Source organism: Strix aluco, chromosome 12 (genome assembly GCF_031877795.1).
Source record: "Strix aluco isolate bStrAlu1 chromosome 12, bStrAlu1.hap1, whole genome shotgun sequence".
Lineage (NCBI taxonomy): Eukaryota > Metazoa > Chordata > Aves > Strigiformes > Strigidae > Strix > Strix aluco.
Window position 1 is genome coordinate 14,483,367 of NC_133942.1, and position 27,817 is coordinate 14,511,183.

At 46.9% G+C, this 27,817-nt stretch overlaps 2 protein-coding genes across 3 annotated transcripts; one reads left to right on the forward strand and one right to left on the reverse strand.

Moving 5' to 3' along the window:
* The first annotated feature begins 997 nt into the window (after window positions 1-997).
* Window positions 998-13,505, forward strand: SPG21 (SPG21 abhydrolase domain containing, maspardin). The gene is made up of 9 exons (XM_074837210.1): window positions 998-1,110; window positions 4,548-4,641; window positions 8,947-9,108; window positions 9,957-10,037; window positions 10,644-10,789; window positions 11,292-11,400; window positions 11,878-11,985; window positions 12,382-12,522; window positions 12,859-13,505. Exons 2-9 carry the CDS (start codon window positions 4,579-4,581, stop codon window positions 12,979-12,981), a joined length of 933 nt encoding a protein of 310 aa, XP_074693311.1. The 5' UTR covers window positions 998-1,110; window positions 4,548-4,578; the 3' UTR covers window positions 12,982-13,505.
* A 638-nt stretch (window positions 13,506-14,143) lies between these two features.
* On the reverse strand, window positions 14,144-27,507 carry ANKDD1A (ankyrin repeat and death domain containing 1A). Of its 2 annotated transcripts, XM_074837208.1 has the most exons (15): window positions 27,444-27,507; window positions 25,025-25,128; window positions 24,253-24,351; window positions 23,548-23,646; window positions 22,977-23,081; window positions 22,025-22,123; window positions 21,506-21,604; window positions 20,266-20,364; window positions 19,833-19,931; window positions 19,503-19,601; window positions 18,461-18,559; window positions 17,001-17,096; window positions 15,645-15,846; window positions 14,774-14,905; window positions 14,144-14,561 (listed from the first exon to the last, which is right to left on the reverse strand). In XM_074837208.1, exons 1-15 carry the CDS (start codon window positions 27,475-27,477, stop codon window positions 14,500-14,502), a joined length of 1,527 nt encoding a protein of 508 aa, XP_074693309.1. In that variant the 5' UTR covers window positions 27,478-27,507; the 3' UTR covers window positions 14,144-14,499. The 2 variants fall into 2 exon arrangements, with proteins under 2 accessions (XP_074693309.1, XP_074693310.1); XM_074837209.1 differs by lacking the exon at window positions 27,444-27,507 and having other exon boundaries at window positions 24,253-24,347.
* Between the last annotated feature and the right edge of the window lie 310 nt (window positions 27,508-27,817).

Here is a 27,817-nt window from a genome sequence, read left to right on the forward strand (position 1 = left end):
AACCTGCATTACAACCACCACTGTGTTTCCTTTCGGGAGTTTTTTGAGGGAGTTAGGCAGGAACAGCAGGTTAGGCTCAGGGACACACATCAATAGAAGCGGTTTGCCTTGCAATCACACCTCACGATAGCACGGAGGGAACTGCAGCTGCATCTTCTGTGGGTTCCATGTGCACGCTGAAGCAAACAGAGGTTTGCTACCTGGTTCACTCACGGCACCAGCTGGGGATCTCGACTTGCCTCTCTGAGCTTCCCCTTGAACTTGGTGTACTGAAAATAAACCAGGAAGATGTTACTTATGAAAAGTTATTTGAATTATTTTCTCAGCTCAGAGCTTTACCTAGAAATGTTTCTTTATGTACAAAAGGCAGGAAGTGCTATTGCACCTGCTAACTTACCTTATGTAACTCACTTTTCAGTATAGCCTTAAATTTAGCTTTTTTTAAATAAACTTTGTTTGAATAGACCCAGCTGATGAAAAGATCCAGATTCCTATTAGAGGAGCAAGCACTGCACAACACGCGGAGAAAGAGAGCTGGATAAAGCCTGCTATATTAAAAGGAAGACCGCGACTTGAACACACGCTGTTTCACTCACCGCTGCTTTTACAGAAATCGCTCGGGATTTCTCACATATATCAAAAAAAAGGACGCTCTCTTCCGCTGGATGGCAGTGGCAGAACATAGTGACGCCTGCACCAAGCAAAGAGGCGTTAAAGAGCAGAATAAGGGACCACTAGAGACTCTCAGTATCTTTTTTTCTAGGTTAAAACCCAATTCTGCGAGGAACCTACGAGTTCCTCAGACGCTCCCGCCCGCGGAGCACTAATGGCCGCCATGGCCCCTCACAGCCCGCCGACCAATCACCGCCCCACCGCCTGCCACGTGACTTTTGCCTCGGTAGCCATGGCCCCGAGACAGCTTACTTCCGCCTCGGCAGCAATGGCGGCCGCCCGTCTTCCGGTCTGCTCGCGCTCCTCCCTGCCGTCACGTGGTCGGCGCGTGTGCAGCACCCGGAAGTAGCGGCCGGTGGCGGGTGCCCCGCGCTTGGGTGCGCTGGGGGAGGAGGAGAAGAGCGGCGGTTCCCGCCGTCCCCGGGCCCTGCTGAGCCGGTAAGGGCCGAGCAGCGAAAGGGGAGAGCGGAGGAGGGGTCGGGGGTCAGGGGTCGTCACTATGGAGACAGGCCTGGCCCTCTTCGCAGGGCCCTGCTCTGGGGAGGGGGCCCTGAGGGGCCGGGTGGGCCCTGAGGGCCCGGAGAGAGGGAAGCGATCAGGGACTGGGTGCTCCCTGAGGAGATCGAGGGGGTCTCTCAGGTTGCGGTGCAGCGTTACCCCTGGATGAGGCTGTGCCTGAAGGGTCGGGGGGCTCTGAGGAGGCGTCGGGCCGGAGGGGGGTATCTTTCAGGCCCCGGGGCGCGGTTATCACGACCCCTGAGTGGCCCCGGGCTTGGGGTGGGGGAAGGTGGCTCGGGACGTGGCCTGTAGGGAGCCCTGCCCCGGGGATTCATCGTCCCAGGGGAGGTTCTCAGGGGAAGGGGCTGCCTCAGCCTGGGCTGCAGGGAGGAGAGCCTGGGCTGGGGGTGCTGAGTGGGGTTTTGTCCCCCCTTCTCCTTGCAAAGCTGGGGGAACCTCCTGTGGTTGAGGAGGGGGGATGGAGCAGGAGCTGGGGCCGGTAGAAACGGTGCTGGGGAAGTGGGGAAGGTGACTGCTGCTGTGTCCCAGTTGTCTGTAATTCTTCTTCATTGCCTGAAGAATTGGCATTCATAAAGCCCCTGTAGCCCTGGCGTCTCCCCTGAATTTCCCGGTGTTTGCCTGCAGCCCGCATCAGCTCTCGGTGCTGGTGTTGCTGATTCAGGTGTCTTGGGAGTGGGAGTGGGCACTATGTGGCCAGTGCAGTGGGAGAGCGGCTGCGCAGCGGCCCTGGCTCGCACAGACACAGCGTGGGGGAGAAGAGAGAGTCGCTGCTCGTGTAATCCACTCTGACAGGGGTTTTCTCTCTAGTGGCAGAATCGAGGTCTTTCTAAATTGGTAACAAATAGAACATGTCACTAGTGTAGTGGGGATAACTCAGGAGAATATTATCACGTGCTCTGAGCATATCCTTAGGTGAGTCTTCCTTTAGAGGAATTGTTTTCAAGAGGTTAGAGTTCTTCAGATTGTTTGGTTTTACTGAAAATGAAACTTGGGTTTTTAGAGGCTGGGTCATGAACAGCATCAGGTTCTTTGTGATTTGAGTTACCTTCGGTGGCTGGCTTCCTGTTTTGAGTTCATGGTTCAGCTTTTCTGTGGCTGGAAGAGCACGTAGTTGTTGTTGACATGAATATTTGTGTGTGCAAATTTAATGCATTTCTGTGCCAAGGAAAAAAAATAATTCAGTAATAGGACATCGACTTCAGCAAAAACTTCTATAATCAAAGAAAAACTGTTTACACTTGCTTTAAGAAAGGGACAGTCCTTAGGAGTGGTGGTCACAGATGCACCTTCACAAGAAAGGAGCTGGGGGAAATCAGCCCAGGTCTTGGTGGCCAGCAGTTTGCTTCCATAAGTGGTAAGAGTTGAAGTGGGAAGCTCAAAATTTAGGTTTCAGATGGACTCTTAACTCGCTCTGGTGCAAGCTGAGGTATGCTGACAGGACAAAGTTCATCTGCATCATACCCTTTCCTTACCTAGTCTAACAATAGACAGCTTTGTGCTCCCAAGTGATCTGCCAGCCCGCAAAAATTAGCTTAATGGTGCATTAAGACTGAGGTGGCAGAAAAAGAGAGGTGATCACAGCAGGAAAATATTGCCGATCCTTTATGGCAACCAGAATTATTAGCAGAAAGTCTTCCTTTCCTGTGCCCCTGTGTTTGCCCAGTGTCTAGCATAGTGAGGCCCTGACCATGACTTGTGTTTCTTGGCCGCCTTCTAATATAATACTCAGAGAGAATGTGTTGTTTTAAGGCATGTGCTATAGTTTATTTCTCCCATAATTTTGTCACACCATCATTTGCTAAATAGCTTTTTGTAAACTAGTTGATGTGTGGCTATGGAAAGGAATCAGTAGTCTGAACTGTTGCCTCCTTTCTCTCACAACCAGCTTTTCCCCTTAGTCCAGTGATGCATCTTTGTGCCTGCTCTGCTTTTCAGCTTTTGTATGAATAGATATTTACCTCCACTGTAATTTTACCTGCTGCCAGACTAGGACAAAGAGCAGAATAGTTGATGCAAGCACCAAAACTAAGCTACGCAAAATTGAAACAATGGCCACGCAGCTCAATTTCCTACCTGAGACCCTTGTTGGATGTGAGAGGTGTATCATGTGCTCTGTGGAAGATGTGTGGTGTCTTGCAAATTAGAAAGTAATTTCCCTTTTAAAATTCATGTTTTCTGTACTTGGAAAATGGCAAATGAAGACTGAAAGATGAGGAAATTGTAATAACTGTTAATCCAGCTGTATCCCAATATGCTAGCTAAGCCTGCACACTGGCAGCTTTCCTGCTGGGAGAAATGAATTGGAGTGACTCACAGAACATACCAAGGTCTTATTTGATGAAGAATTAAGAGACAAGACCTATTGATTTAAACTTGGCAACTGTTAAGTAACAAGAGCAAAAGTTGCTTTGTTTTATTACGCTCAGTGCTCTTTGTGAATGCATGAAAATAATCTCCTGAGGCAGTTGGCTTTCAGAGTAAAGCTATTGAGTCTGCGAGCTTTGAAACTGTTTGATACCATCTGTTGTGTAAATGGAAGCTAATGGCCTTCACTGCTTTAAAAAAAAGTTAAATCTAGACGTTACCTAAGTGTTTATTACTAATTAATGGAGTATTATAAGACACTCTTTATGTATACTAGGACATTCTGACTTCAGAGTGAATTAGTCGCATTCCTGTGTGGACCCAACTCTGAACCATTTTGTTCTGTATTAACTGGTGTGCTTCGAAGATATCTTTGGTAACTCCTGACGAGTCAGCTCCTGTGTGGATAGAATTGAAACTTCAGGGCTCTTCCGTAAATTAAGACTCAGATCAGCTGATTCCCGATGCGCTTTGGGACTCCTCTGGGTCAGTTATACTGAGATGGAAGAACGTGGTCTGAATAGTTAGGCAGTGGGTTCATGAAATAATGCAAGTCTTTTGTTTGAACTGCAGAGTGAATTGTATGAATATTTATTAGATATAAATTTGGAGTGCTTTATAAATTAAAAACAAACTGAAAACATGCTTTAGCTTTTTAAGCCACTTACAGCCTGCAATACAATTGTCTTTGTGTACAACTGTTACATGGGAATGCTGTTAGAAAAGCGTCATCATTTCATAACGAGGCCGGTACAGTAAGGCAGTCAGGTGACTGTCTCTTGGGAGAATAATTAAATGGTTTGTGATGAAAACTGAGGATAAGTAAACATGGCGTGAGTCAGAGGTAATACAATCAACTGATAAGAGCAAACTTGTCCTGCAAATGCTTTATGTACACGGCACAGCTTTTGAGTGCTGCCTGCTGTAAAACTGTTGTATTGATTTCTAACTTTGTCTCTCTCTCTCTTTTTTTTTTTTTTTTTTTATTTTAGGCTGACCTAAACTGAGTTTTTTCTAAACATCATGGGAGAGATTAAAGTCTCTCCTGACTATAACTGGTTCAGAAGCACAGTTCCTCTTAAAAAGGTACGTACAACTGTAATGGGTGAAATGTCTCCTCTTGCTTTGTAGTTGGGAGACTTAAGCTGTTTGGTTAATGCAGAACAGTTGTGACTGTGCTAGTGACCTGGCTTATCTCCTGAACTGTTGTCCCATGTGTGCTATGAGTGCATGAAAGCACGCTCTTAATTTTCACATGCTTCTCAGAGGTCACTTCCACACATGGCGGTGAGGAGCAGAGGCTCGCAGTTGTGAGCCACGGCAGCGGTGCCTGGAGCCCTGGTGCCAGCCACGCTCAGGAGCACATGCCAAGGAAATAGCGTGGGCTGGGCACCACGTGCGTGGCCTCTCACGGAGCTGCCTGTGGGCGCTGCACCGCACCAGGGCAGGGCAGCTGACCCGGGGGCCATGCTGCCAGAGCCGCCTCCACAGTTCCTACCCATCCTCCTCAGGCCGAAGCAGAGTGTGTCTGAAGGCAAATTCTCGGCAGCGGGGCTGCACTCAGGGTTCCTGAGAGTGGAAAGATGCTGTAACCACGGTGGAAAAAACCATTTGGTTAAGCACTGCATGCTTAATCACACTGTCCAACCACTTTCCCTTCTTGCTTGGATTTCTCCACTTCCTTTCACAGAATCATCTTGGTTGGAAAAGACCTTGAAGATCATCCAGTCCAACCATTAACCTCACACTGACCGTTCTCAACTCCACCAGATCCCTCAGCGCTGGGTCAACCCGACTCTTAAACCCCTCCAGGGATGGGGACTCCACCCCTGCCCTGGGCAGCCCATTCTAACGCCCAACAACCCCTTCTGGAAAGAAATACTTCCTAAGAGCCAGTCTGACCCTGCCCTGGCGCAGCTTGAGGCCATTCCCTCTTGTCCTGTCACTTGTTCCTTGGTTCAAGAGACTCATCACCCCCTCTTTGCACCCTCCTTTCAGGGAGTTGTAGAGGGCGATGAGGTCTCCCCTCAGCCTCCTCTTCTCCAGACTAAACCCCCCCAGTTCTCTCAGTCGCTCTTTTCACTGAACGACAGGAGGGTTTGAGGTGTGCAGCGCTCCAACTTCTGCTCTCCCTGTGCTGAGGGGCAGAGGGCATGGAGTGCAGTACTGCTAGGTAGCTCCTGACCTGGGCTAGCTCTGGCACACGCCTGTGCAGATGAGGCTTGCTGAGGCTGTGGTCACAGACTAACCTGCAGCAGCAGCCCAGGCTCCTGCCAGACAGCCTTGCCTTGACACCCCAGCCTGCTGCTCCTGCAAGCATGATCGCTTATGTAACTGTACAAGCTGAGCAGAGTCAGTGACCTGCCTTCCTTGGGGGTGTTTTAGAGTTTGTTTTCAGGCTAAGATGACTTCTGGCTGGTTCAGTTCCCTAATCTGGGTGGCTGTGTGGGCTGCAGGAACCACGGGGATGGTGCTGGCAGCAGAGGCAAGAGCAGCATTACCTCTTTCAACAGCAAGTTGGTTGCAGTTGGGCCACTGCAGTCTGGCTGACCTGATACAGCCACTCAAAGGGACTGTGTCCCCAAACCTAAGGAACGATGGACGCTTAAATGTGCCTAGCAGTATTTCCACCAAGTGGTGTGTAGCTTTCTCTAAGAAATTACCATTATGCTGCAGGATTTTCTGTTTAGGGTTTCTCATTCATTTTTGCCTGTTTGTCTTCTGTAAATAAGAAAGATCCATTGCTGTTGACTGTGCACGCTCTGTCTAGGCTTTGGCCATCCAGCTTCTCTCTGTTTCTGGCCAGTACCAGATCTGCTGGGTCTATTTGTGGCATCCTGTTGCCTCCAGGCAATGCCTCACCACGTTAGCAAAATCTGGAGGCAATATTTCAGTGGAAAGACATGTGGGTGTTCTGAGGCACTGCTTTATGAGATGCAGTACAGTAAATGAAAGGAGCTGGAGGTTGTGGTTACAGTGGAACATGTTGCTGCTGCCGTGGGGACTGTGTGACACTGCAGCTCGCTGCCAGGGGCCACTGCCTTCAGCTGCTGCCGACTACTCAGGATTTCATAAATGGGGACATGTGTAAACTGAAGCTGCTGTTGACTTGGTGACCTTTGGACTAAGGAATACTCTTGAGTGATTCAGTCTACTCGAAAGTAAAATGATGCCAGAGTGATGAATGTGGGGTATGAAGAAGGTAGAAATAAACAAACCAGTCCTGGCTTCTGGATAAAGAAGGAGAAAAAAGCACAATTTGAAGATATAATTAATCTCTGAAGCAGTCTTTAGGAATACATTTTCTTGCATTATCCCCCCAGAGGTATAGGCAAGGCACATGCAGTACAGAGGAGGGAATGACTAACCATCATCACTGCTGGTAAGCACACATTAGTGCTGTCAGATCGACTTAAGGAAGCAGAGGCAGAGCAGTTCGTGTGCAAACAGGCTGAGATGTTCCTCCTGCCAGGAGCAGGAAATGCACAGCTCCATCGCCCTTCCTGCTGTAGGAAGTACAGTACAGAAAGTAACATGTTTAAACTAAGTCTTCAGCTTTGCCTGTGAGCCTCCATTTGCATCCACCGCTTGCTGTCTTACCTAAGTCCTTCCTAAAAGTCTTCAGCAGGGGACACCCTGGCTCTGCTAAACTCGGGGCGGGGGGAGTTCTGCCCCTTGTTTCAATGCAGTGCAGATTTTACCCTTTGTGTAAACTGTAGCCGATCTTGATTGATCGATCAGAACAAGAAGGAGGCTGGTGGCCTACCCAGTCAGCAGTTAACCACGGTGCCGTCTGCCTACGCAGCGCTCAGCTTGTTTGGGAGCTGAGTTAGACTATCTGGTATGTGGCTGGAAATCAAATACAACAATTGTCTAAACCCATTCATTGTCTGGGCTTGAGGAATGAAATGTTATCGCTCAGCCTCAGCTCTCTTGACATGAACCGGCTTTGGTTTTGTGATTTCAAGGGGTATGATTTGCCTTTGGAAATATTCCTAGAGGTAAACTTTGTAGTAGCCACCGACAGCCACCCTGAATGGAATCAAAATTACTGATGGAATAACAGCGGAGAACGGCAAGGCCTGGAGCTCCGGAGTTGTGTGCAGAGGGTTGTTTTGAGGGGGGGTTGGGAGGGCTTTCGTACAAGGTTTATTTTTAAATGGTTTCAGTGGTCTGGAAGCTCTGGTATGCGATCTTTCTTTTTTTTTTTCATAGAGACTTTACAAAACAACAGTATCATGTGATTGCTCACATGTTCCCAGAGCCTGAAATACTGGCTTTATTACAAGCAGATTTGTTAGTGAAGCAAATCTGATTTGTGATACGCTGCTCTCCGATTCCCTGAGAAGCTTAACTGCTGTGATGGAAAAGCAAATTGTGCTTGTATATTGCTGTTCAAAAAGCTATAAAAGCTTGCTACAGAGGAGATGAATTCCCGTTGTGTGACACAGGCTTTCCCCAGAGGTTTGTGCTTGTTGATCTGGTATGAGCTGCACGCTTTTGCTGGGTTGTGGAGTGCTGAAGGAGCATCCTAAATACACAAAACAGTTTGCTGGTAGAACAGGCCCTGTAGAAACAGGTCGGGCTCCAGCACTGCTACAAAAGACCTTTACCTAATTGTTATACTTTTAAAGGTACTAATTGTGCTAGGACTTCTAGCTTCTGCATTGAGATGGGCACTGTATGAGGAACTGCTCGTTAAGGGTAGCAGCTTGCGTGTGAATAATCTGCTTCAGCCAGCTGTGTGTCCCAGGCACTCCAGATGCTCCTGACCTGCTGCCAGATGATGGAAGCATTTTTCTTTCCAGGTCAGCTTTGCAGTGCTGTTTTGGGAGTCGTGTGTGTCTCTGTTTCTAGCAGCCAGCTCTAACTGTTTCAGATCAATAATTTGTGGTGTTAGCTGCTTAATTCAGTGGGCTCGCATGTATCCAGACCTGTAACATCTTTTGTCCAGTGAATGCAAATGTGGATGCTTGTTTAAAAAGCTGCCCCCAGGGGCAGTGCTGGCTCTTCCAGCCTACAGCTGCTGCTCTCTGTACTTTGAACTGACCTTCTGGGTCTCTCCTGGGTGGTGGCATGGTGGCCCCTCTCCCAAGGTGCTGTGTTCGTTATCCAGCTTATGTCAGGACACACAAAGCATTTGGTCTGACAGTGCTTGGCTGCAGTTCTGCTCCGGCTGTAGCCACACAAACACTGTAGTTCCAGTTAGTAAACAGCCTTGGAGAAGAAAGCTATTGTGAAGAAGAGTTAAAGATGGTCTTGTTCAAAGGGTCTTGGGTATTATAATATTTACTAGATGACAGAAATTTTATAGAAGCAATCCTGGGAGCTGGCTGAAGAACCTCACTTGTCTTGTGTGTTTCTGCTCTCCCTGTGCCTCTCTCCTTCCAGATAATAGTAGACGATGATGACAGTAAAGTCTGGTCACTGTATGACGCGGGACCTAGGAGCATTCGGTGCCCACTCATATTTCTCCCTCCTGTAAGTGGAACTGCAGATGTGTTTTTCCAGCAAATTTTGGCGCTGACTGGCTGGGGCTACAGAGTTATTGCTGTGAGTATTCTCAGTCCTGTGTCCAAGTTAGCATACGTGTGCTTGTTGCTCTAATCAGAGGTTGGATAATGAAGGCGAACATCTTAGTTTTGACTAAGGAAATCCACCAAAAATGTGATGCTAAGTTGCACCCCAGAGTATGTAGCATGCAGATCCAGGCTGAGATCTGCTGCATGTTCACAGCAGCATTTACTGACAGCCTTGCATGTACACATTATTAACATTTCGGTCTGTTTTCAACCTTGTGTGCCCTGGCCACCACATCTTTGCCTCCAGCTGGATTTTTTGTTAGCCACGAGGCAGAGATATGGGTTAGTTCATGCTTTCCTTAGGGATGGTGGATAACCTGGCTCTTAGCCTGCCTGGCTGCAAATGCTAAGTCACTCCTTAAAATCCTCCCAGCGTGCTGGTTTGTGGCTTCTCAGCTCCGAAGCTGAACTGAAATGATTGACTTCTACAACAGTATTTCTGCTGAACAGTATGGCTTTAGGAGTACTGCTGTTTCTCTAGCAGCAGGTAATGATTTCTGTACCTGCCAACTTTACATGCTACGAAATTGCTGAAAAATCATTCCAGCCTCTTGTTCCCCCCATTAGAGAATGAAGCAATGCTGCACTTTCCCCAGCAAACTTGCTCTGGGGTGCTTTCAGTTGTGTATTTTTGTGCGAGCGAGGGGGGGTGTTCACACCCCGGCTGTAGGGACCTTGCTGAGGAGCCTGAGCCTCATGGTACAGGAGAAGCAGGTTGCTGTCTTGAAACCTTTAATGTCAGAATTGGTGTGACTTTCAAGCGGGTAGCTGACAGGTGCTGATCAGAGACCGGCTTTTTCTAACTTCCTGTTGTTTTAGTTGCAGTATCCGGTGTACTGGGATCACCTTGAGTTCTGTGATGGATTCAGAAAACTGTTAGACCACCTTCAGTTGGATAAAGTGAGTGCTCTGAGATAGGGAAATGGATATATAGTTGTAATAAAACCCTATTGTTTGAAAGCGTCTCATTTAAGAGCAAGTGTACATAATATGATACAAAAATGCAGCCTATAAATAAGGAGGCTGTGTTGCAATTTTACTTTTGAAACAAGTTTATTTTTGAAGGTGAATACCCTTGAAAATTGTCATACTTTGTCTAAATTCAACTGCTGTTCTAGGCTTATTAAATTGTACCGGTTAACTAGTTTTTTGTGAGATCCCGTGGAAGTTATCCTTCCTAACTCATGTAGTACAGAGTACCACAGTAAAGTATCTTGGATTGGGCTAGCTATTGAAAACAAAGTGAAATGTTTGAATTTTCTCTTAAGCTTGGTGAGCAAACAGAAATTTGAACTGTGACCTGGAAACACTTCTTTTTTTCAGTATTTATCACGTTTATATCACATATAAAACCAAAAACTGAATAGAAGAGTTTGATTCTTTTAAAAAATGGGTTATGAGGACAGGGTAAGACTTGCATGACTTATTTTTGTAATGAAACATTGTACTTAGAGGTCGCTTATTTCACAAGTGTAACATGATCTGGTTTTTTTCCCCTTGAATTAGGTTCACCTCTTTGGAGCTTCTCTGGGAGGTTTTCTGGCTCAAAAATTCGCTGAATACACACACAAATCTCCCAGAGTTCAATCTCTGATCCTGTGTAATTCCTTTAGTGACACTTCTATCTTCAATCAGACATGGACAGCAAACAGGTAAGGAAGACTGAGACAAGCAATCAGATCCGTGGCCTTAATTTTTTTGCAATGAAATGTCACACTGATCTGGTTGGATGTGTGTCTAACCTGTTCCCAGCCTGGGTGAGGGAGGTGCAGGATGGAATATTTGTGACTTTTAAAGCCACCCCACGAGGAAAATGGAAATTTTCACAATTGGGAGTGTGGAATTTGACAGCTGAGTTGTCCTGTGATCCTCTGTGGATATGTGGTCAGATTTAAGAACTCTGCCTGTGTTATTCACCATGTTTAAAATACCCTTTTGCAATGTAAGACCAACAGCTTCCCAGAGCATTTCAAGGTTTTCCACCTTTCACCTAGCTGCAAGGTTTTCCATCTCTGTGCTCTTGAAGCTTCTTCAGGATTTCATTTGAAGTTAAAGCACAATGTTAGTGCAAGGAAAGGGAGTGCTTACAACAAAGCGTCTTAATGTTGGAGTCCTGGGTGCTTGAAGATTTGTTACATCTTGTTTCTATTTTAGCTTTTGGCTGATGCCTGCTTTTATGCTGAAAAAAATTGTCCTTGGGAATTTTGCATCTGGTCCTCTAGATCCTGAAATGGCCGATGGGATTGATTTCATGGTGGACAGGGTAGGTAGCTGTGTACTCTAACCGCTGTGATGTCAATCTCGCTAGAAGATTTCCTTACAGGAGGTTGTAGATAATTTTTGCTGCTTTCTTCATTTACTTACCTGGAAGGGAGGAGTAAGGAATGGATCCTCAGCAGGTGCTGTCACAGCCCCAGCGATTTAACTGATGCTGTGACCCTCTACCTTACAGTTCAGTTTGTTTATGTAGATCAGAAGAGAGGAAGTTAAACTGAGATGGAAGAGGAGAACGTGCTGGGATACATCTGTAGGCCACATGCTTGAGAGGCAGGAGCAGCTAATAGAACATGTTTTAAGCATTTGTTTCATGCAGAGAGATACTAAGTTGGAACTCTAATCTTAATTTGAAGTGCAGTCATGTTCCCCTTTAAGGAGCTGACATCTCTGGGTGTATTGTTAATATTGCATTAACTTCCTGCAGTGATATATGTTGTTAATCTGTGTTTCTCTCTACTGAAAGCTGGAGAGTCTGGGCCAGAGTGAGCTCGCTTCAAGACTTACCCTCAACTGCCAGAACTCCTACGTAGAACCTCATAAAATTCGAGATATCCCTGTAACCATTATGGATGTAAGTTAATCTCAATGTAATCCTGGTTTTGTTTTGTTTTGTTTTTAAACACTCTTTCCTCCCCTTAGCAGTTGGGGCCTGGATATTCTGTTAGCAACTTAATAAATATTTACAGCATTAACTTCATATTTAGATAAGCCTTCTACTGACTGGGCAACAGCGTGATACTTCTGTGTTGCATTATGAATTGGATATTCTGTGCAATAACTCAGCCATATGTTCACGTATCACAGCGTTAGCTCTCGAGCTGTCGATGTCTAACGTGTTTGCTTGTTTTCATTAACCCTGTTCTACAGAGAAGCTGAGAATTGCTTCTAGGAGCAGCATATATCCAGTCTGATTTAATAAGCAAAATCTGCTTAGATTCAGAACTAACTGCCATGACTTGTTACGTAGGTGTTTGACCAAAGCGCGCTTTCAACTGAAGCAAAAGAAGAAATGTATAAGCTTTATCCTAATGCCAGAAGAGCTCATCTCAAAACAGGAGGCAACTTCCCCTATCTCTGCAGGAGTGCTGAGGTCAACCTGTATATTCAAGTGAGTCCGGATTCAAACCCAGTGCACTGACACATGTAGCCAGAACGGCAGTAGAGACTCCTTCTCTGTGCTTGCTCTTGTTTCTTAACTTGCCTGAGCTCTGTTCACTCTGGCTCCCAGATGGCCGACACAGAAGGGCAGGGCTGGGAGCAGCCACGCTTGTGGAGGGCTGGCTTTGGCTGTTTGGCTGTTGCCTGTTTCCTCTGTCCTTTCTCTGAACTCTTGTACTCCAGAGCCAGGATTTCATCCTCACACAAGTTACTCAGAAGGAATGTTTCTCTTTTACCAAAACCTTGTGCTTCTATACCTGTTTGTGTTATTTTCCGTGTCTGACAGATCCATTTACTGCAGTTCCACGGCACCCGCTACGCAGCCATCGATCCCTCCATGGTCAGCGCAGACGAGCTGGAAGTCCAAAAGATCAGTCTTCACGCCAGCCATGAGCAAGAAGAGCAGTAGGTTTCGGAGTGCCGGTGAGGAGGAGGAATCGATTGGTTTGGTGGTCTTCCTGTGTACAATCAACTGTTCCCACTCTGCCTTTTTCCTTGCGCTAGCCGATTATCACTGTGTGATTCCAACAGGATCAATAGTCAGTGAACTACCCACGGACAGTAACCTCCAGCAGTGTAATGGGATAGGTCTGTTTAATTTTTAGTCTTTGAATTCAAGGAAGCATCTTTGAAGACTCCAGTTTTAAAAACAAAGACATTTTTGCTACCAAAGTCTTCACTATCAAGTTCTTAAGCAGAACAATGTTTCTTTTTATATTCTTCACTCAGCTGTATATATTGCCACATGTGGATCATGTACTTATAAGCTGACATATATTTTTGTTGAATATTTGGTTTAAAAGATGTTTAAGTGCCAATGTTGCCATCACTTATTTGCTTCGTGTTGTTGGTTTCTATTTGAAATAAAGCGTCTGAATTTTTAACTTTGTTGCTGTTTAAAAATGGTTTTCAATAAAACTTCAATTTCTGCAAGTGTCTCGTTTTGACTATAAGAGAACAGCACTGTAGCTTACCATGGTCCTGGTTTGCCTCTAAAGAAAATAAGGAAAACCAGCAGCTTCTGCTTCAATTCACCTTAAGGATGGGAACAGCTTTAATTACAAGATTGCACTGGTGTAGCTTGAAGCACATTTAAGGGTAAAACCTGGATTTATTGAAATACAGATGTTATTTTCCCCTGGAACACCATAAAAAATAAACACAAAGTATTACATGAGAAATGGGTGTTTAAGAAAACTGTATGTCCTTGTCAGAAGCTGTGCAGATAACCAATGACCATTCTCATTTTTTCAAGCTTTTCAAACTTTTCAAGCTGTAACCTGGGGATTAAAGCAGTTACCTCTTTGATTTATAAACAGTACATGTATGTTAAGGTACACTTGTAAACAGTGCATGTTAACATTCTTCTCTACAACTTTTTGCAAAGAGTCAAAACATGAAAGATCACAACCCTTAAGGTTCCAAAAGGACCAAGTGGTAGCCTTGACCTTCTTGAATTCCCACCCTAAGAGGGAAGTTACAAACGCAGCTAAGACACACGGGATAGACAGCCCCCCAAACAAGGTAAGTAAAGAACACTCCTGAAAACAAAGGCTTTCCCCTCCATAACTTAAAATATTAAGAATTTAAAATTTATTTACAAAAATGTGATGTAAACAAGTTACAGTAAAATAGCGTAGGATTTCCTGACACTCACAGTACGAGAAGTGAGGTTTGCTCACTGAACTCTTCCTGCAGTACCCAGACCATAAGAAACAGATGATAAAAATCTCCCTTCTCTGTGTAAAGACAGATTTTAGACTGTTAGCTGATACCTTGTTTTAGGCTGGGAAGGAAGCAGCAGCGATACCAGCCCTTGAGGACAAGAAGCCCTGTACTTGCAGCTGCCTTCTGACGAGTTTTTCTGGGCAGGTGTTTCTCCTGTGGCACTAAGCTGAGCTGGAGGAGTCATGGGTGCCCTCCAGGATTACATTGCTACACACTTCCGTGGAGAGGCTGAGTCTGCATTTGCTTTTTTCCGAATGCTTTCTGTAAAAGAGAGAACATTCTGCTGCACAGAGAGTGTAAAGTTGTGGCAGGATGTATCAAAATAAAAGGAAGAAATGCCATGTAATGGTAGCAAGGGCGCAGGGCAGGGTGGCTTCCAGCTTGTGGGAATTGGCTTCGCTGGAGTTTTTCTGTGTAACCACAGGGTTTGGGTCATGCCCACTGTGATTATTTGAAGGAAGACAAAGTGTTACCTGCTAAATCTCTTCTTCCAATTCCCACAAGGCCTTCGTACAATCCCTTGATTGGATTTTCTCCTGCCGTGATCACGCCGTGGAGCCAGATAAGCAACATTCTGTGGCCGTGCTCCCTGTAGCTTTTAGTGCCTGGCAAGATCAAACCCCAGCTGAGATCCTGCACTGGCCATGCACGGCCCCGACCAGAGCAGATTTCTGAATCGGTGGGTTCGGACACCGCTCCCTCCTCTTTGGATTTGACTAGGCTGGTCTAAAGTACAGTTTAGCTTAATTCCTGCTTGTGGTGTGATCGCTAGATTAACGTTAAACTTAATGGAGTGGGCCATGGGTGAGCATGGGCCTGTCGGACAACCTTTCATGGCACTTCAGAATTTCTGCCTTCAGAGCACAGCTTGGCCCCTTGCTCGCGTCACGCAAACTGCAGGAGTCCCTGCAGTAACCGAACCAGCAGCGATCTGTTTCAGAAACCCAGAACCTGCTTCTGCTAACGTGTCTCTTAAAATCTAAATGGAACTTCACTGCCTTCTTGGTTCAGCTCCTTAAAAGAAAAAAAATAAAACCAGCAAGTTTCTCCTGTCCTAGAGAACAAGAATTTTTTATTTAATTTCTGTAGCAAGGACTAACAGGTCTGGCAGTACCTCCAAAGCAGCGAGCAATAGACCGCTAACCCCCATGTGCTTTACTCCTAGACAAATTCCAGCGTGTAGATACCTCCCCATTAATTAAATACAGGATTTTTAACCTAATCTTTTGACTGTTTCAAAGAAGCCAGTTGTTTGGTTTTTTCATGCTTTGCTAATACTGCAGACTTATCTCCTAGAAACACAGTCCAAGTGAAGGAAGGAGAATACCTGGCAGTGCTTTATACCTGTCCATTGTTGCTCAATGGCCCTGATGTGGGCATCAGTGAATTTCCAGTAATGTGCCAGCTTCTTCCATTCACCAGGTTTGAGGTACTTAGTAGCCAATCTCCACATCACTGAGCGAATGTGCTGCGTTTCCAGCCTGTGATCTTGCTTAAAGGTCAAGTGCTTTGCCACCCAGGAGTCGGAGTCGCTGTTCAGATTGTCCTGCAAAACCAGGGCAGGGGTTTCAGTTGGGATGCAGCAGATGTACCTGTCCTGCAGCCTCCCACATCCTCCCTCTGCGGGTTGCTCTGAGTTCATTCTGGCACCGCACATTTTTTATTCTCGTTTCACTCTGTTCTGATCATGCACGTTAACAAACGCTGTTAACAGCAGCTCTGCTGTGGAAGCCCATGCAGATCGCAATTTGCATTTCTAGTGCCTTTTATCTGCGGCTTGTGTGCAGAATCATTTCATTAAATCTTGCTCCCCTGCAACATAGGCTCAGGCTCGCCTCCTTTACACGCCAGACTGGGAAGAGGCTAAATGACTCACCCCAGGGCTACGAGAGAAGCCCAGCAAGGGCCTGATATACCCAGCATTACTCTGAAGCTGCGCCTAAGCCACTGGTGTATTCCCTCCTTTCCTCCCTTTCCTTTCCTTTCCTGGCTGAAGCACTGCCTTTCCTGGTATGAGAGGATGCCCAGGGTCTTAGGAAGATGCGAGGGGTGTAGGGTTTGGATGTACGTTCAGCACAGGCTCTGCTCAGATTGGTTTGGGCACAGGCTTGGGGTAGGCAGGGTTTCAGACGTGGGACTGGGGCTGAGCAGCTGTGCAGGGGACCGTGGGAGGAGGGAGGCTGCTGGGCCACACTGGGAAACGCAGGAGGGACAGCCCCAGCTGTGGAGTTTGAGAGAGAAGTCGATTGTATGACTCCGACAAGAACTGATCACTCTGCTCACAAGAGGCGTCTCCCTTCCACTGCTGAAAAACTCCCCACATCCCATTTGGGGACCTTGGGCCAAGCATTTTTCCTGCTTGGTGCTTCAGTTTCTCCTTCTGGGAAAAGGAACTAATGCTATCCCACTCCCTTCCTCAGGGCTTTGGGAACAGCTGCCAAAGGATCTTTGCAGCCCCCTGTTCCCTTCAGTGCAGCTTGGGGGTTTTAACAACAGAGGCTTTTTTAAATAAGGAAAGCCTTGATGATGTTGGCATGGTGAAGACTTGTTTTTCTTAAGTAAGGTGATGAAATTAGAGGTCAGGCTGTCACAGGATGTCCTGTATTTCTTTTCCTTTTGACAGCTGGTAGAGTCTCAATGGAGAGTATAAAGCTACATCTGCCCTGGAAAGCGCAGGGGATGCTGGTGTAAGCTGCTCACCTTTTCCCATTTGTAAAACCGATCGGCTTTGATAATCATGTCCACCAAGTTGATGTGATTGCCTCGGGCGGCGACATCCAGAGATGTTTTCCCTTGCTGAAATGAGAAGGGGGAAAAGGAGCTGGAAAAGACCTTGCACGCTGAGGAGGTACAATCTCCACGCTCACTCTGTAGTGCAGGCAGCACGGGCTGGGAGCTGGGAGCAATGCACCCATCCGGGATGAAGGACCCCTGTTCTGTACCTGTAAACACCTCGGATGTGAGGTAGCTTCCAGCTGCTGCCTGCAGGGCATGGGGAATCATTTTCTAGGCTCTGCAGCATGTCCTCTGCTGCCACAGGGGACCTGCCCGTTCAGGAGAGCACCCCGTAACCCGCAGTGTGATGGCAGGGTGCTCTCAGGCTCCCAGCAGCATGGGTGCGGCCGTCAATGGACCAGCTCAGCACTACAACCCAAGGTATTTTATAGCCTTTTGCACAGCAGGTTTGCTGACACATGAAACTGAAGTGATTTATACAACCTCATTAATTTTATAGGCTCCACATACAAATGATTAGAAACAGTTTCCTAGGAGAAGCTGATGGGACTATGAAAATGTAACTACGCTCCTCACATAAACCTGACTTTGAATTGGGCAAGGGGGGGATTTGTATTCGTATCTAAAAGCGTATAGCAGAAAGGAGCAAGTTTTAAAGTTGCATGAAGGAAAGCGAGCCAGCCCAGGCATCAGGCACGCCAGTGAGAACAGTTCTAGCCTCAGACGTGAGCAGAAACCCAATTTCCCACAGAAAAGTGTGAATGTGTTCCCTGCACTGAGTCTCACTGCGGTTCCGCAGACTGCTGGAAGGTGGCAAACATTCACCACAGCTGAAGGCTGTTTCAGCCAGGTGGCTTCCAGTCTGTGGTGTGCTTTAACCCACTGCAAATGGCAGACAGGATTTTAATCTCTGCTCAATCCTGCTTCAGCATTTTCTCGGCACATACCACACTTTTGGGCTGCACACAACTTGCCTGATTCCTCTAGAATTCCTTTTGTTGATTTAATTAGAGGGCAAAAGCCCTGGACACCAGTGCCAGATCTATACCAACCAGATACCTTTAACCTACTAAAACATGTGTACTGTAATCCTTGAGGTATATTATTTATCATTATTCGAGAGGATGATATTAATGTGCATGACAGTACAAGTAGAAGTAAAAGGAACTAGAACAACTTTGAGAAGAAAAAGTTTGTTCATTGTGTGAAATGTTTTCTACCTTCCTAAGAACCAGTCACTTCTTTCCTGGAAAACACATCAAAATAACCTTCTCAGCAGTGTTTGAAGGCCTTATCTCTGGAAACATCCGAATTTTAGTATTATTACTAGCCTTCCTTGAAAATGATGAAAAACAGTGGCAAAGACCACCCGTATTTTCCCTCCATACCCCCATAGAATCTGTTCAACCCATGGAGACATTTACCTTGTCTGTTAGCTTCAGATTAACTCCTGCAATGAGAATCATCTCGGCGATGTCCTGCCTGCCATGCTCCGCAGCAATGTGGAGCGAGGTCTGCTGCCTCTGCAGGAGGGTGAAAGGACTAAATTTCAGAGAGGAACAAGCGTGAGGCTAGAAGGATAGGACAGAACGATACCAGGAGGAAGCCTATTGGAACACTGTCAGCTCTGCCCTCCTCTCCCCTCTATCCCTTTTTAAACCAAGGGCCAAACACCCTCCTACCTCAAACTGGAGTTGGGTTCCTGAGGCTGAGCAAAACTGGTCTGTCCCTGTCCCAACATCAGCAGTAGGAAGCCTCCCTGATAACTTTTCAGTCTAAAGAAGGAACGTCTTCAGTTCCATAGAGCTCCCTAGGGCCACTTATAGAACTACGTTATTTCCTGTTATTTCTGTAACAATTTCTATAGGTAGATAGTTTGGCCAAGGGAGGAAAGGACCTGTGCCAATTCTTTGTTCCCAGGACACAGGGCTGGGTTAATGTGTATGCACTGTAAACTGCACCTTGAGACTGTTTAATGGAAACAACTAAAATCAAAGACAAAATGTGGCAATTTTATGGTGTCATCAGGAGAGAACATCACTACAAGAATGAACATTAACTGAAACATTAAAAACAAGCTACACAAAGCCCCTCATTCATAAAATTACAATTTGGTGAGACAACCTCCAGGCTTTCTTCCCATTCTCAGCCCCCCGAACATTTTGCAGAATATTTTCCAGCCTGAAATTTCTCCCATCTGCTTCCAGCAGGGAGGAGAGAGCCTGACTATGCAATGTTGCTGTGCACAGGTCGCAGGGACATGGCACAGCCCACGTGTTGAATGCCAGCAAGCGATTACCTCACTGCAACACTCAATCATTTCACAGGTTTCACGTTTCTTAAGTTGTTGCTTCCAGGTTTTCCCTGTTTTAAAGCACTCCTCTTTAATCCTGTCCCCAAGGTGATCAAATCCCCCACGAAACTGGTTCACATTTCAAAGACAAAAAACAGGAGCTGCAGTCTTACATTATCCGGAATGTCAAGGTCACACTCCGCGTCGATGAAGAGCTTCACCATTGCTGGGAAGTTCTGCAGTACCGCAATGTGTGTCGCTGATGCGTTTTGCTGCGGAAAGAAGATCCTGTGCTTAAGAACAGCTTAAGCTCATGGCACTGGAAGGACCATGAGCATGTTTTATTCTAAGACAGCTGCCAGCCTGGACTGGGGACGGTACTGCCCCATAAGCACAGACCCCACAGCAGCACTGGTCCTTACCGAGTTGCTTTGTGCTTTTGAACAACTCCACAAACTGGTTTTGCCTTTTTGTAAGAGACGAGAGCGTTGAGTGAGACTTACATGATTAACAGTGTCTGTGTGGATTCCTGCATCCATGAGGATCCGGGCTATCTCCTCATAGCCGTGCTGTGCTGCGTAATGAAGGCAGTTCATCTTCTTCTGAGAGGCACATCAGAAGAGATGGGTATTAGCCAGGGTTTTTTCTCAAAGGCTGCAGTTGTTATGACTGTCCACAGACACCTCCCTGCTTCCCTCCTGCAAGAGCCCCAAGCCCCCATACTGACAAATTCATAGAGGTCGTCTCCAGGGCGAAGCCGGTCCCAGGGAGCTCCACCTGCCTCTTTGTACAAAGCCACGTGTAGTTTCCTCTGGACTCCCTGAGCTATTTCTGAAGTGCTGGGCTCCACGCGGCCTCACCCAATAATGGGCCACAGATCTGGGCAAAAGTCCACAAAGTAGTGTCTGGAAATGGAATCACCTCCACGGAGCTCACCTGGGTTTGGGCATTGACATCGGCACCGGCTTCCAAGAGCAGCTTCACAGAGTTGCTGTGACCCCCCTCAGCAGCCAGGTGCAGAGCTGTGAGTCCTTCCTGGACAAGACAAAAAAGGAGACAAGCAGCATTGCTGTAGACAAGGCCAAGATAGAGCATTGGAAGGAGCAAGCCTCTACCCTGTCTTCTGAATCCATGAATGTTAAAATACCAATTCTGAGGGCCAGGGATCCCAAATCGATTGTTAGGAAAATAAAACCACAATTATCTGCCACCAACATATCAGAGTACCACTCTGTCCTTATGCCCCTGGAAACAGTTGGCCCGTGGGCCGCAAGACAGACATCGTGTTCACCATCTTTTCTCCCCTTCAGCCCATTAGCAAACAAAAAAGGATTTCACATGGGCAATGAAGACAAACCATTTTCCTGGAGTAGCCCAGAGACAGCCACAGGCAGAACTGGAAACCCATGGCCCTCAACCACTGGTTCTCCCTTCTGAGGGCTGCAGCTCATTTGTTTACAAGAAAACAGAAACAAGCAGAATTCCTAAGGGATTTAATCTGGTTTTATTATTGCTCTTCGCACAAAGTGCAGCTCATCTGGGGGAAGACAAATGCTACCAGAGTTACCACTGAAGGAGGTTTCCCCTTTCTTTCAGATCTTAATCACAATCAAATACACTTTTCAAAGCCAGTAACCAAATAAGACCAAAAAAATTGCTGATAAACTTAATTGGGAGTGTGCCCTGGAATAAATAGCAGTGTTACTAAGCCAATATTTGCTATCTAAATCATTAACTGTGTTCCAGCCACATAATTTTCCAAAGCAGGTCTGTCAAAGAGAGATCTCAAACAGAAGGTCCATATGTTCAGTGACTAAGTCAATACTATAAAGCATAGTGAAGTTTAGTTTAAAACACACTCAATAACCATTTAGGCACTTGAATGTACAAGGGTCAGGGAGAAAAATGGAGATTAAATGAAATGATAAGGTAGGTCAGCAGATACAGCAGGAAAAAAAGGCAACACTTTAGAATTGCATACTGGTCCAAGGATGTTGCCTTTCACTGATACTCTGCAAGCGTGACCTGCATTTACAAACGTATGTTTTAGATAAAATCAGCTATCTTCTAGACCTCTCCTGTCAATACTGACTATTCAGCCTCATGACTGTGGCAGGAGAGAGGGGAGGGAAAGGGCAAAACTGATGTGGTTTTTATTTCATTTAAATGTACTTACTAAATTCTTTCCATCAAGGTCCACTCCAACTTCTATAATCTTCTGCAGCACAGAAAGGTGTCCATTTTTAGCAGCTAAATGCAATGCTGTATTTTCTTCCTGAAAGTAAACATCACCTCATACATGTATGTATCACAGGACTGAGTGTTCATACATCACAACCTTGCACAGAGTATACCCAGCGTGAATGAAAAGGAGGTTGTAACCAGTAGCATGAGTTCGAAATAATCTTCTAATAGGTGCAGCAGGGAGGGAAGAAACCCAGCTACCTTAAACTGGGTCATGGTCCACCAGGCTCGCTGCGTATCCCGTCTGAAAATCCTGGAGAGAAATCCAATATGGACTGAGGTGCAAATGGCTTGCAAGTGGAGAGGGAAGTAAAGACCTGAGATACCACAACCATAGTTACAACTGCTGACAATTTGCCTGCATGAGCCTCTTTTGGTATCCTGTTCCCTGACTTTCACATCCTCTAATCCTTGGACTTTACCTCCTCTGCGTGTGGTTTTATGCCCGTACCTTGTCTTTGGCACCGTGAGTACAACCCAGTTGAATTAGGAACTCCACCACCTCCAGCCACCCATACTCTGCAGCCAGGTGAAATGCTGTCCTGTCCATCTTTGAAAGGAAACAGAGAAATACAGTCCAAGAAGGGCTCAGAAAGGACAAGATTAGATCATCTGCTGCAAGTAATATAATAATGCCTTGGGTGATAACCCAGTACACAGGGGGAAAAAAGCGCTGCACTTCAAAATTAGTTATCTTCTATATTTTGGTGTTAACTTTTATTCTGCTTTACATTTGGGATGAACCTAACAAAACAAGGTGAACAGAACTATCCACTCAGGCTAACAACTCCAAGCACTCTGGTCTCGCCAAACACTGGAAAAGAGATCTTTCCAGTGTTTATTTCATACAAACAGAGGATAATAAATAGTTCACTAAAAGGAACTAAGAATAAAAAAATTTAATTACTATGTAAGACGCCAGTTATCGAGTGAGTCAGAACCCCTTTTGGGGAAAGGCAGATCTCTTGTTGTTTCATTTAACTCCCAAGCATCAGAGTGGGGATCACTCTTAGAACCATGAAGGACATGGAGTGGAATAACGTGCGCTAGCTCCTGTGTGTTCTTGTGCTGTCTTCAGGAACAGATCAGCCAACGCTGGAACATGCTGGGAGAGGGTTACCCTTGGTTATTACGTACCTACAATACACTCTGGAGCATCAGCTGCAAGAGAGAGGACACTGAAATTCCTGAATTTATTCTACAAAAGGCTGCATTGGGAAGCTGTGGCTGCCGACTTGACCGGGGCTAGAATCCCTGTCATCCCCAAGCCCCACTCTGCAGGAGGGCTTCCGGGAGTAGCATCTGACTCCGAGACTCTTCCCAAGACCAAGGGCAACATTCCTGCTAAGCTCAACAGAGCAAGATCAGACCTTGTGAAACAAAGCTGTGAAGAGTATTCCTACCTTGTCTGTCTTATCCACACACATGTCCTCCAGGTCCTCCATGATGAACTCCACGACCCGGACATGTCCCCTCTGAGCCGCACAGTGGAGCAGGTTCCTGCCGTTCTGGAGAGGAGATAAAGGACTACTCGTTTAATAAGTCCAAAACTGCGGGACAGTCTCTTTTAACAACTTGTTCCTGTTAGCAAAGACCCATTCCATGTCCCCCTGCACCTCTAGGGCTAAACCACCTTGTGCTGCAGACAGCAAATTATGACTGAAATATTAATGCTCCTTTTCCCAACCAAGGTCTGGTTTAGAATACACGGACTGCTGATTCACTAAACCCATTTCCCATTTCTGTAACACCTTTCACATCACCACTGCACAAATGTGAGCTGAGAAAGCTGTGTACATCTCTATAGCTACATTTATGACACCTGTTTTAGAAATAAGGCAGAAGTGCAGATGGCAGTCCCCCGCAGCAGATGCTGTCACACACGATTACCTCAGCTCACAGGTAAGCCTCTCTCTCTCTTCCCTGTCACTCTCTACAGCCACATGATGGACCCACGTAGGGAGACTCTCTCACCCTATTGACACAGTTAATCTTGGCCCCAGCATTGACGAGGATCTGCAGGACATGGAGGTGGCCAAACCAGGCAGACAGGAGAAGCGCATTCATTCCAAACTGGGAGGAAGAGAAGACAGATACTTACAGCTAAACTGCTGCCACCACCATCCCCACCCAAGAGGGAAGCTGTCCCTCTAGCTTCATGAAGTTTCCCAAATATTTTTCTCTGGTTTTTTTTTTCAGCCTCACTTTCTCCAATTACTATTATTCCTGCCACAGATGGTTAAGGCAGCTGAGCAGAGACCTGCCTCTAGGCTGCCACTTCCTAATCAATGGTGTGTATTAGCCTCGTTGTTATGGAGGACAGAGAACTTGCAAGCTGTCACTGTCTTCCCACAAGCCCCAACCACATGACCAGAACAAGCCAAGCATCCCTATGCTATACAGAAAAACAGATTCTACCAGCCTACTTCCTGGTCACTGTGCATGAAAGGAAAAGGCCAAAAGACAGAGCATATACACACTGGAAAACAAGGCTTGCTCCAGAAAGGCACTGCACCTGCCTCAGCAGGGAGACCACAGCTTCCCACATACTGCAACGCCTTGTGCCACCCACCCAGGGCAAAGGTGTGCTCTGTAACTGCCAGCCCAGCACCCCATCCCCAGTGCTCCCCCAACACAGAACACATTTGCAGGACACACAAGGGACATTTGCCATCATACACTGTCTTTGTCATCCACCAGGACATCGTGATCCAGGAGCAGCCGCACAGCATCCACGTTCCCAGCTCCTGCAGCCCAGTGCAGGGCAGTCCGGCCTGTCTGGAAGGGGAGAATTAAGGCTGATGTATGCAGAATGCCTCTGTATTCACCAGCCTTCCTGAAGGCCAAAACCTCCTTTGCCATCCATGGAGCCAGATTTCATCACACTGTGCAGGGTTTTCTTTGGACATAGCCCTCTCTCTCTCTTTGCTCTCTTGTCAGGCAGACATGTGCTAATCACCTTCTCCTCAGAAACTGCAGTTCTGGACTCTAATGACAGCACAGAAATGAGAAACATCGCTGACTATGGATGGACAGATTGAAACAGAGCGGGTGAGTGCAACCCCGTATTTCCAGGGATCTACTGGTCAACAAGGGGAGACCTGCACCAGGAAATGAGTGAGTCCCACAGCCTTCGTGTACCGAGATAGCAAAATCAAAGCCTTTCATTGCAGCCATGTGTATCTGGCACACATGTTCCAAGGAGAACCATAAATTATCACCCTCCCTCAGTGCTTGCAACTTTCCAGTCTGGTCAGGATGGCAGTGCTGTAGGTTTCAGTGTGTTATGAAATTGCTCAGTTGCCACAGGCCCTATTTAGCACTGGGTGGTGTATTTTAAAGCTTTGACCAATTGAGCAGCTAATGAAAAGAGTAGCGTTAAGAAGCTGCAGTTCTGAAACACACCCTCAGCACTTCCTGCAGCTTGGAGGTGGAAAACCCCAGGACTCACATTGTTTTTGGCTTTGATGTCGACCCCTCTCCTGATGAGCTCCTCCATCCTGGCCGTGTCATTCCGCTTTGCCGCATCATGGAACTCCTTCTCTGAATGAAGCACTGCAGCAGAGACAGAAGAGCAGGCATTAAACCAGTGCTGGCAAGGAGCACGAAGCAGCATGCCCCAACAAACCTCCCCTTCATCTCACCAGCCCCGCTGGCTTCAAGGAAGGATGACTGCAGAAAGATTCTTCCAACAAGAATCCCAGCCCTACAGGGCATGTTTGCTGGATATGTCCTCTCCCACTATCTCCCCTTCCCTGAGTACCCCTGTGCCACATCAGTGCTCTTCCAGTCCTACCAGCTTCTCTTCTAATTCTTTCTCTGCTTGCTCCAGCTGCAAAACCTTTAGATCCATCATGTCCATGTCCTCTGGGCACCCTCCGAGGCCCAGAGCTGGTGTGAGAGCTGAGGCAGATGACACAGACCCTCTCTTCCACTTACATCCCACTGCTCTACAAGGAGGCCTCCACACACGATCTTGCTCTGCCCCTTTGGGCAACCTGAATCAGCTAAGCAGCCCAAAACTGGTACCTGGCCCGAGATTAGTGTTGCATCTCTTAATAGACTGTGGCAGTTATTTGTCCTGCACAGTTAGGCACAACTTAAAGGTGTTTACTCTTCATGCTGGGCCTTGCCCCAGCAATCTTCTCCTTGATCGAACAAACCTTCCTGCCAAGAAATGAGAGCAAGGCTGTGACTCTGGGCCTGCCGCAGCCCCACAGGAACATTCTCAAGGTTTTTGGCAAGGCTGGTGTCAGTTTTTGTTGCACTCTGTCTCTGCCCGAGTGCTTTTAGGGAATTATTTCAAGAGGTGCTTGAGGCAGACCCTCAGCCTCTTACATCGCACTGGAGAGCTGGCTCAGAGGCTCTGCTCTCTCCTATGTTTCTGCAGATCTCAGGCTGCAGTTTGAGTGTAGCAGGGGCTCAATGCAACTTCAGTTTGTACAACGTATCGACTAGACATTAGCCACATGCCATACAAGAATCATCAAAACATACTATTGCTCCCATTCCACTACACTGAGGAGATAAACAGGACACTTGCTGTCTAAATAGCACTATCCCATTTCTCTTTGGAGGGCACAGAAGAAAGGCACCCCTACTGTTAGGGCAGCAGAGGTATAACCTTATCCTCTAATTTCTGTTCCTCTTACCTTCAAACAAAAAACATTAGCTCAAGAAAAACATGAATAACACAAATCTCAATACCAGACAGGATCATTCATGAGTGTCGGACCCACTGTCACAATGAATTCAGTAGGATTTGGACACTGATTTCTGCAGGAAAAGGATTTTCTGTACTGTATATTGAGACCCTGTTCCCATCTGGTCAGGTGTGTTAATAGGACTGCATTTTGACAGCACATGGACCCTTCATTTGAGTGGAAATATCAGGAGAACTTGGGAAAAACCTGCCGAGTTTATGTTAATTATTAACACATACTTCCTCCTTGCAAATGTTTATCTCCATTCAGTGGTGTAAATCCTATGTTTCAGTTAAGCAAATGTTGCTGCCCTGCTCTGCAGGTGTCAGAAATGTGTTCTTACACTTTATGATTGCACAAAGCATCATTGTCAAGAGATGCCAAACCGCCCCTTGACTTACTTGTTCTTTCCTCTACCTGTGAAGATGCAGTAACAAACCTTGCACCACTAAGGCTGTAGAAGTCACAATTTATTTCTTTTCAGCAATACACAAGAAACAATTTGACGGTCTGAGTTTCCTACTTGGTGTCCACAGTGGTGAAGCCAACCCTGTAAATGTAAATGGACTCCTCACCATGGCACGCACCCATCCAACAGCAGCATATCAGGAGATATTTAGAAGTTTTTCCTCCTCTTTCAAGCTCAGGTTCTGGTGTATTTAATACCTTATGGTACTAACTATCAATTCAGTTATCCCAAACAGCGTGGAAAACAATTTAAATGATTTACCCTCAGTGCAATGCACCAACTCACAGTTTATTATGCAAGAGGTTTAAAATAGCAGCAAAGGAGAAGAAAGGCGTGCACAGAAATGCACTAAAACTGTCCGCTGGGCTCTACCTGAGGCTGCAGGGCACAAAGACAACCCAGTACAGCCAGGGACTGGTCGATAAAGCAGAAGTGGGGGCTACTGGCGTTCTGTGCAGCATCTCAAGGATGCAGGATGCTTCGGGGCAAAAGCAGTCTCGATTCCCGCGTAGGTTATGCACCGACTTTGGTTTTTATACGTCTTGTTATTCTTTAAAGCATCTCGGCCCTGCCCCAGAGCTCCCCCCGGGGCGGGGGGAGGCCGCTGCCACGCCCGCCCTCTCCCGCCACACAAATCCCCCCTCACGGCGCGGCGCCCCCAGCCCCGCCGGGGCAGCCCCCGCCTCGCCCGCACTCACGGGTGTCCCCCTCCGAGGCCAGGTCGTCCCCCATGCCGCGGCCCGCCGGCCCCGCCAGCCCGCCGCCGCCGCCTCAGGGCGGGCTGACAGGCGCGGCCCCGCCGCCTCAAGGCGGGCTGACAGGCGCGGCCCCGCCGCCTCACGGGAGGCCCGACTGCCGCCGCCGCAGAGCGCCTCTTTTACTGTTATTTAAAGGAAAATAAAATAAAATAAATCCTCCCGCCGACAAACACAGTGTTTTCGGGGCGGTTTGGGATGACTTGAGGGGGGAAATCCAGCTACCGCCATTGCGGTCAGGGGGCCGCACGGCTGTTGCCTAGGCCGGTGCCACTCTACCTCAGCGTGGCTCGGCTAAGTGCTGACGCTTGGAGGCT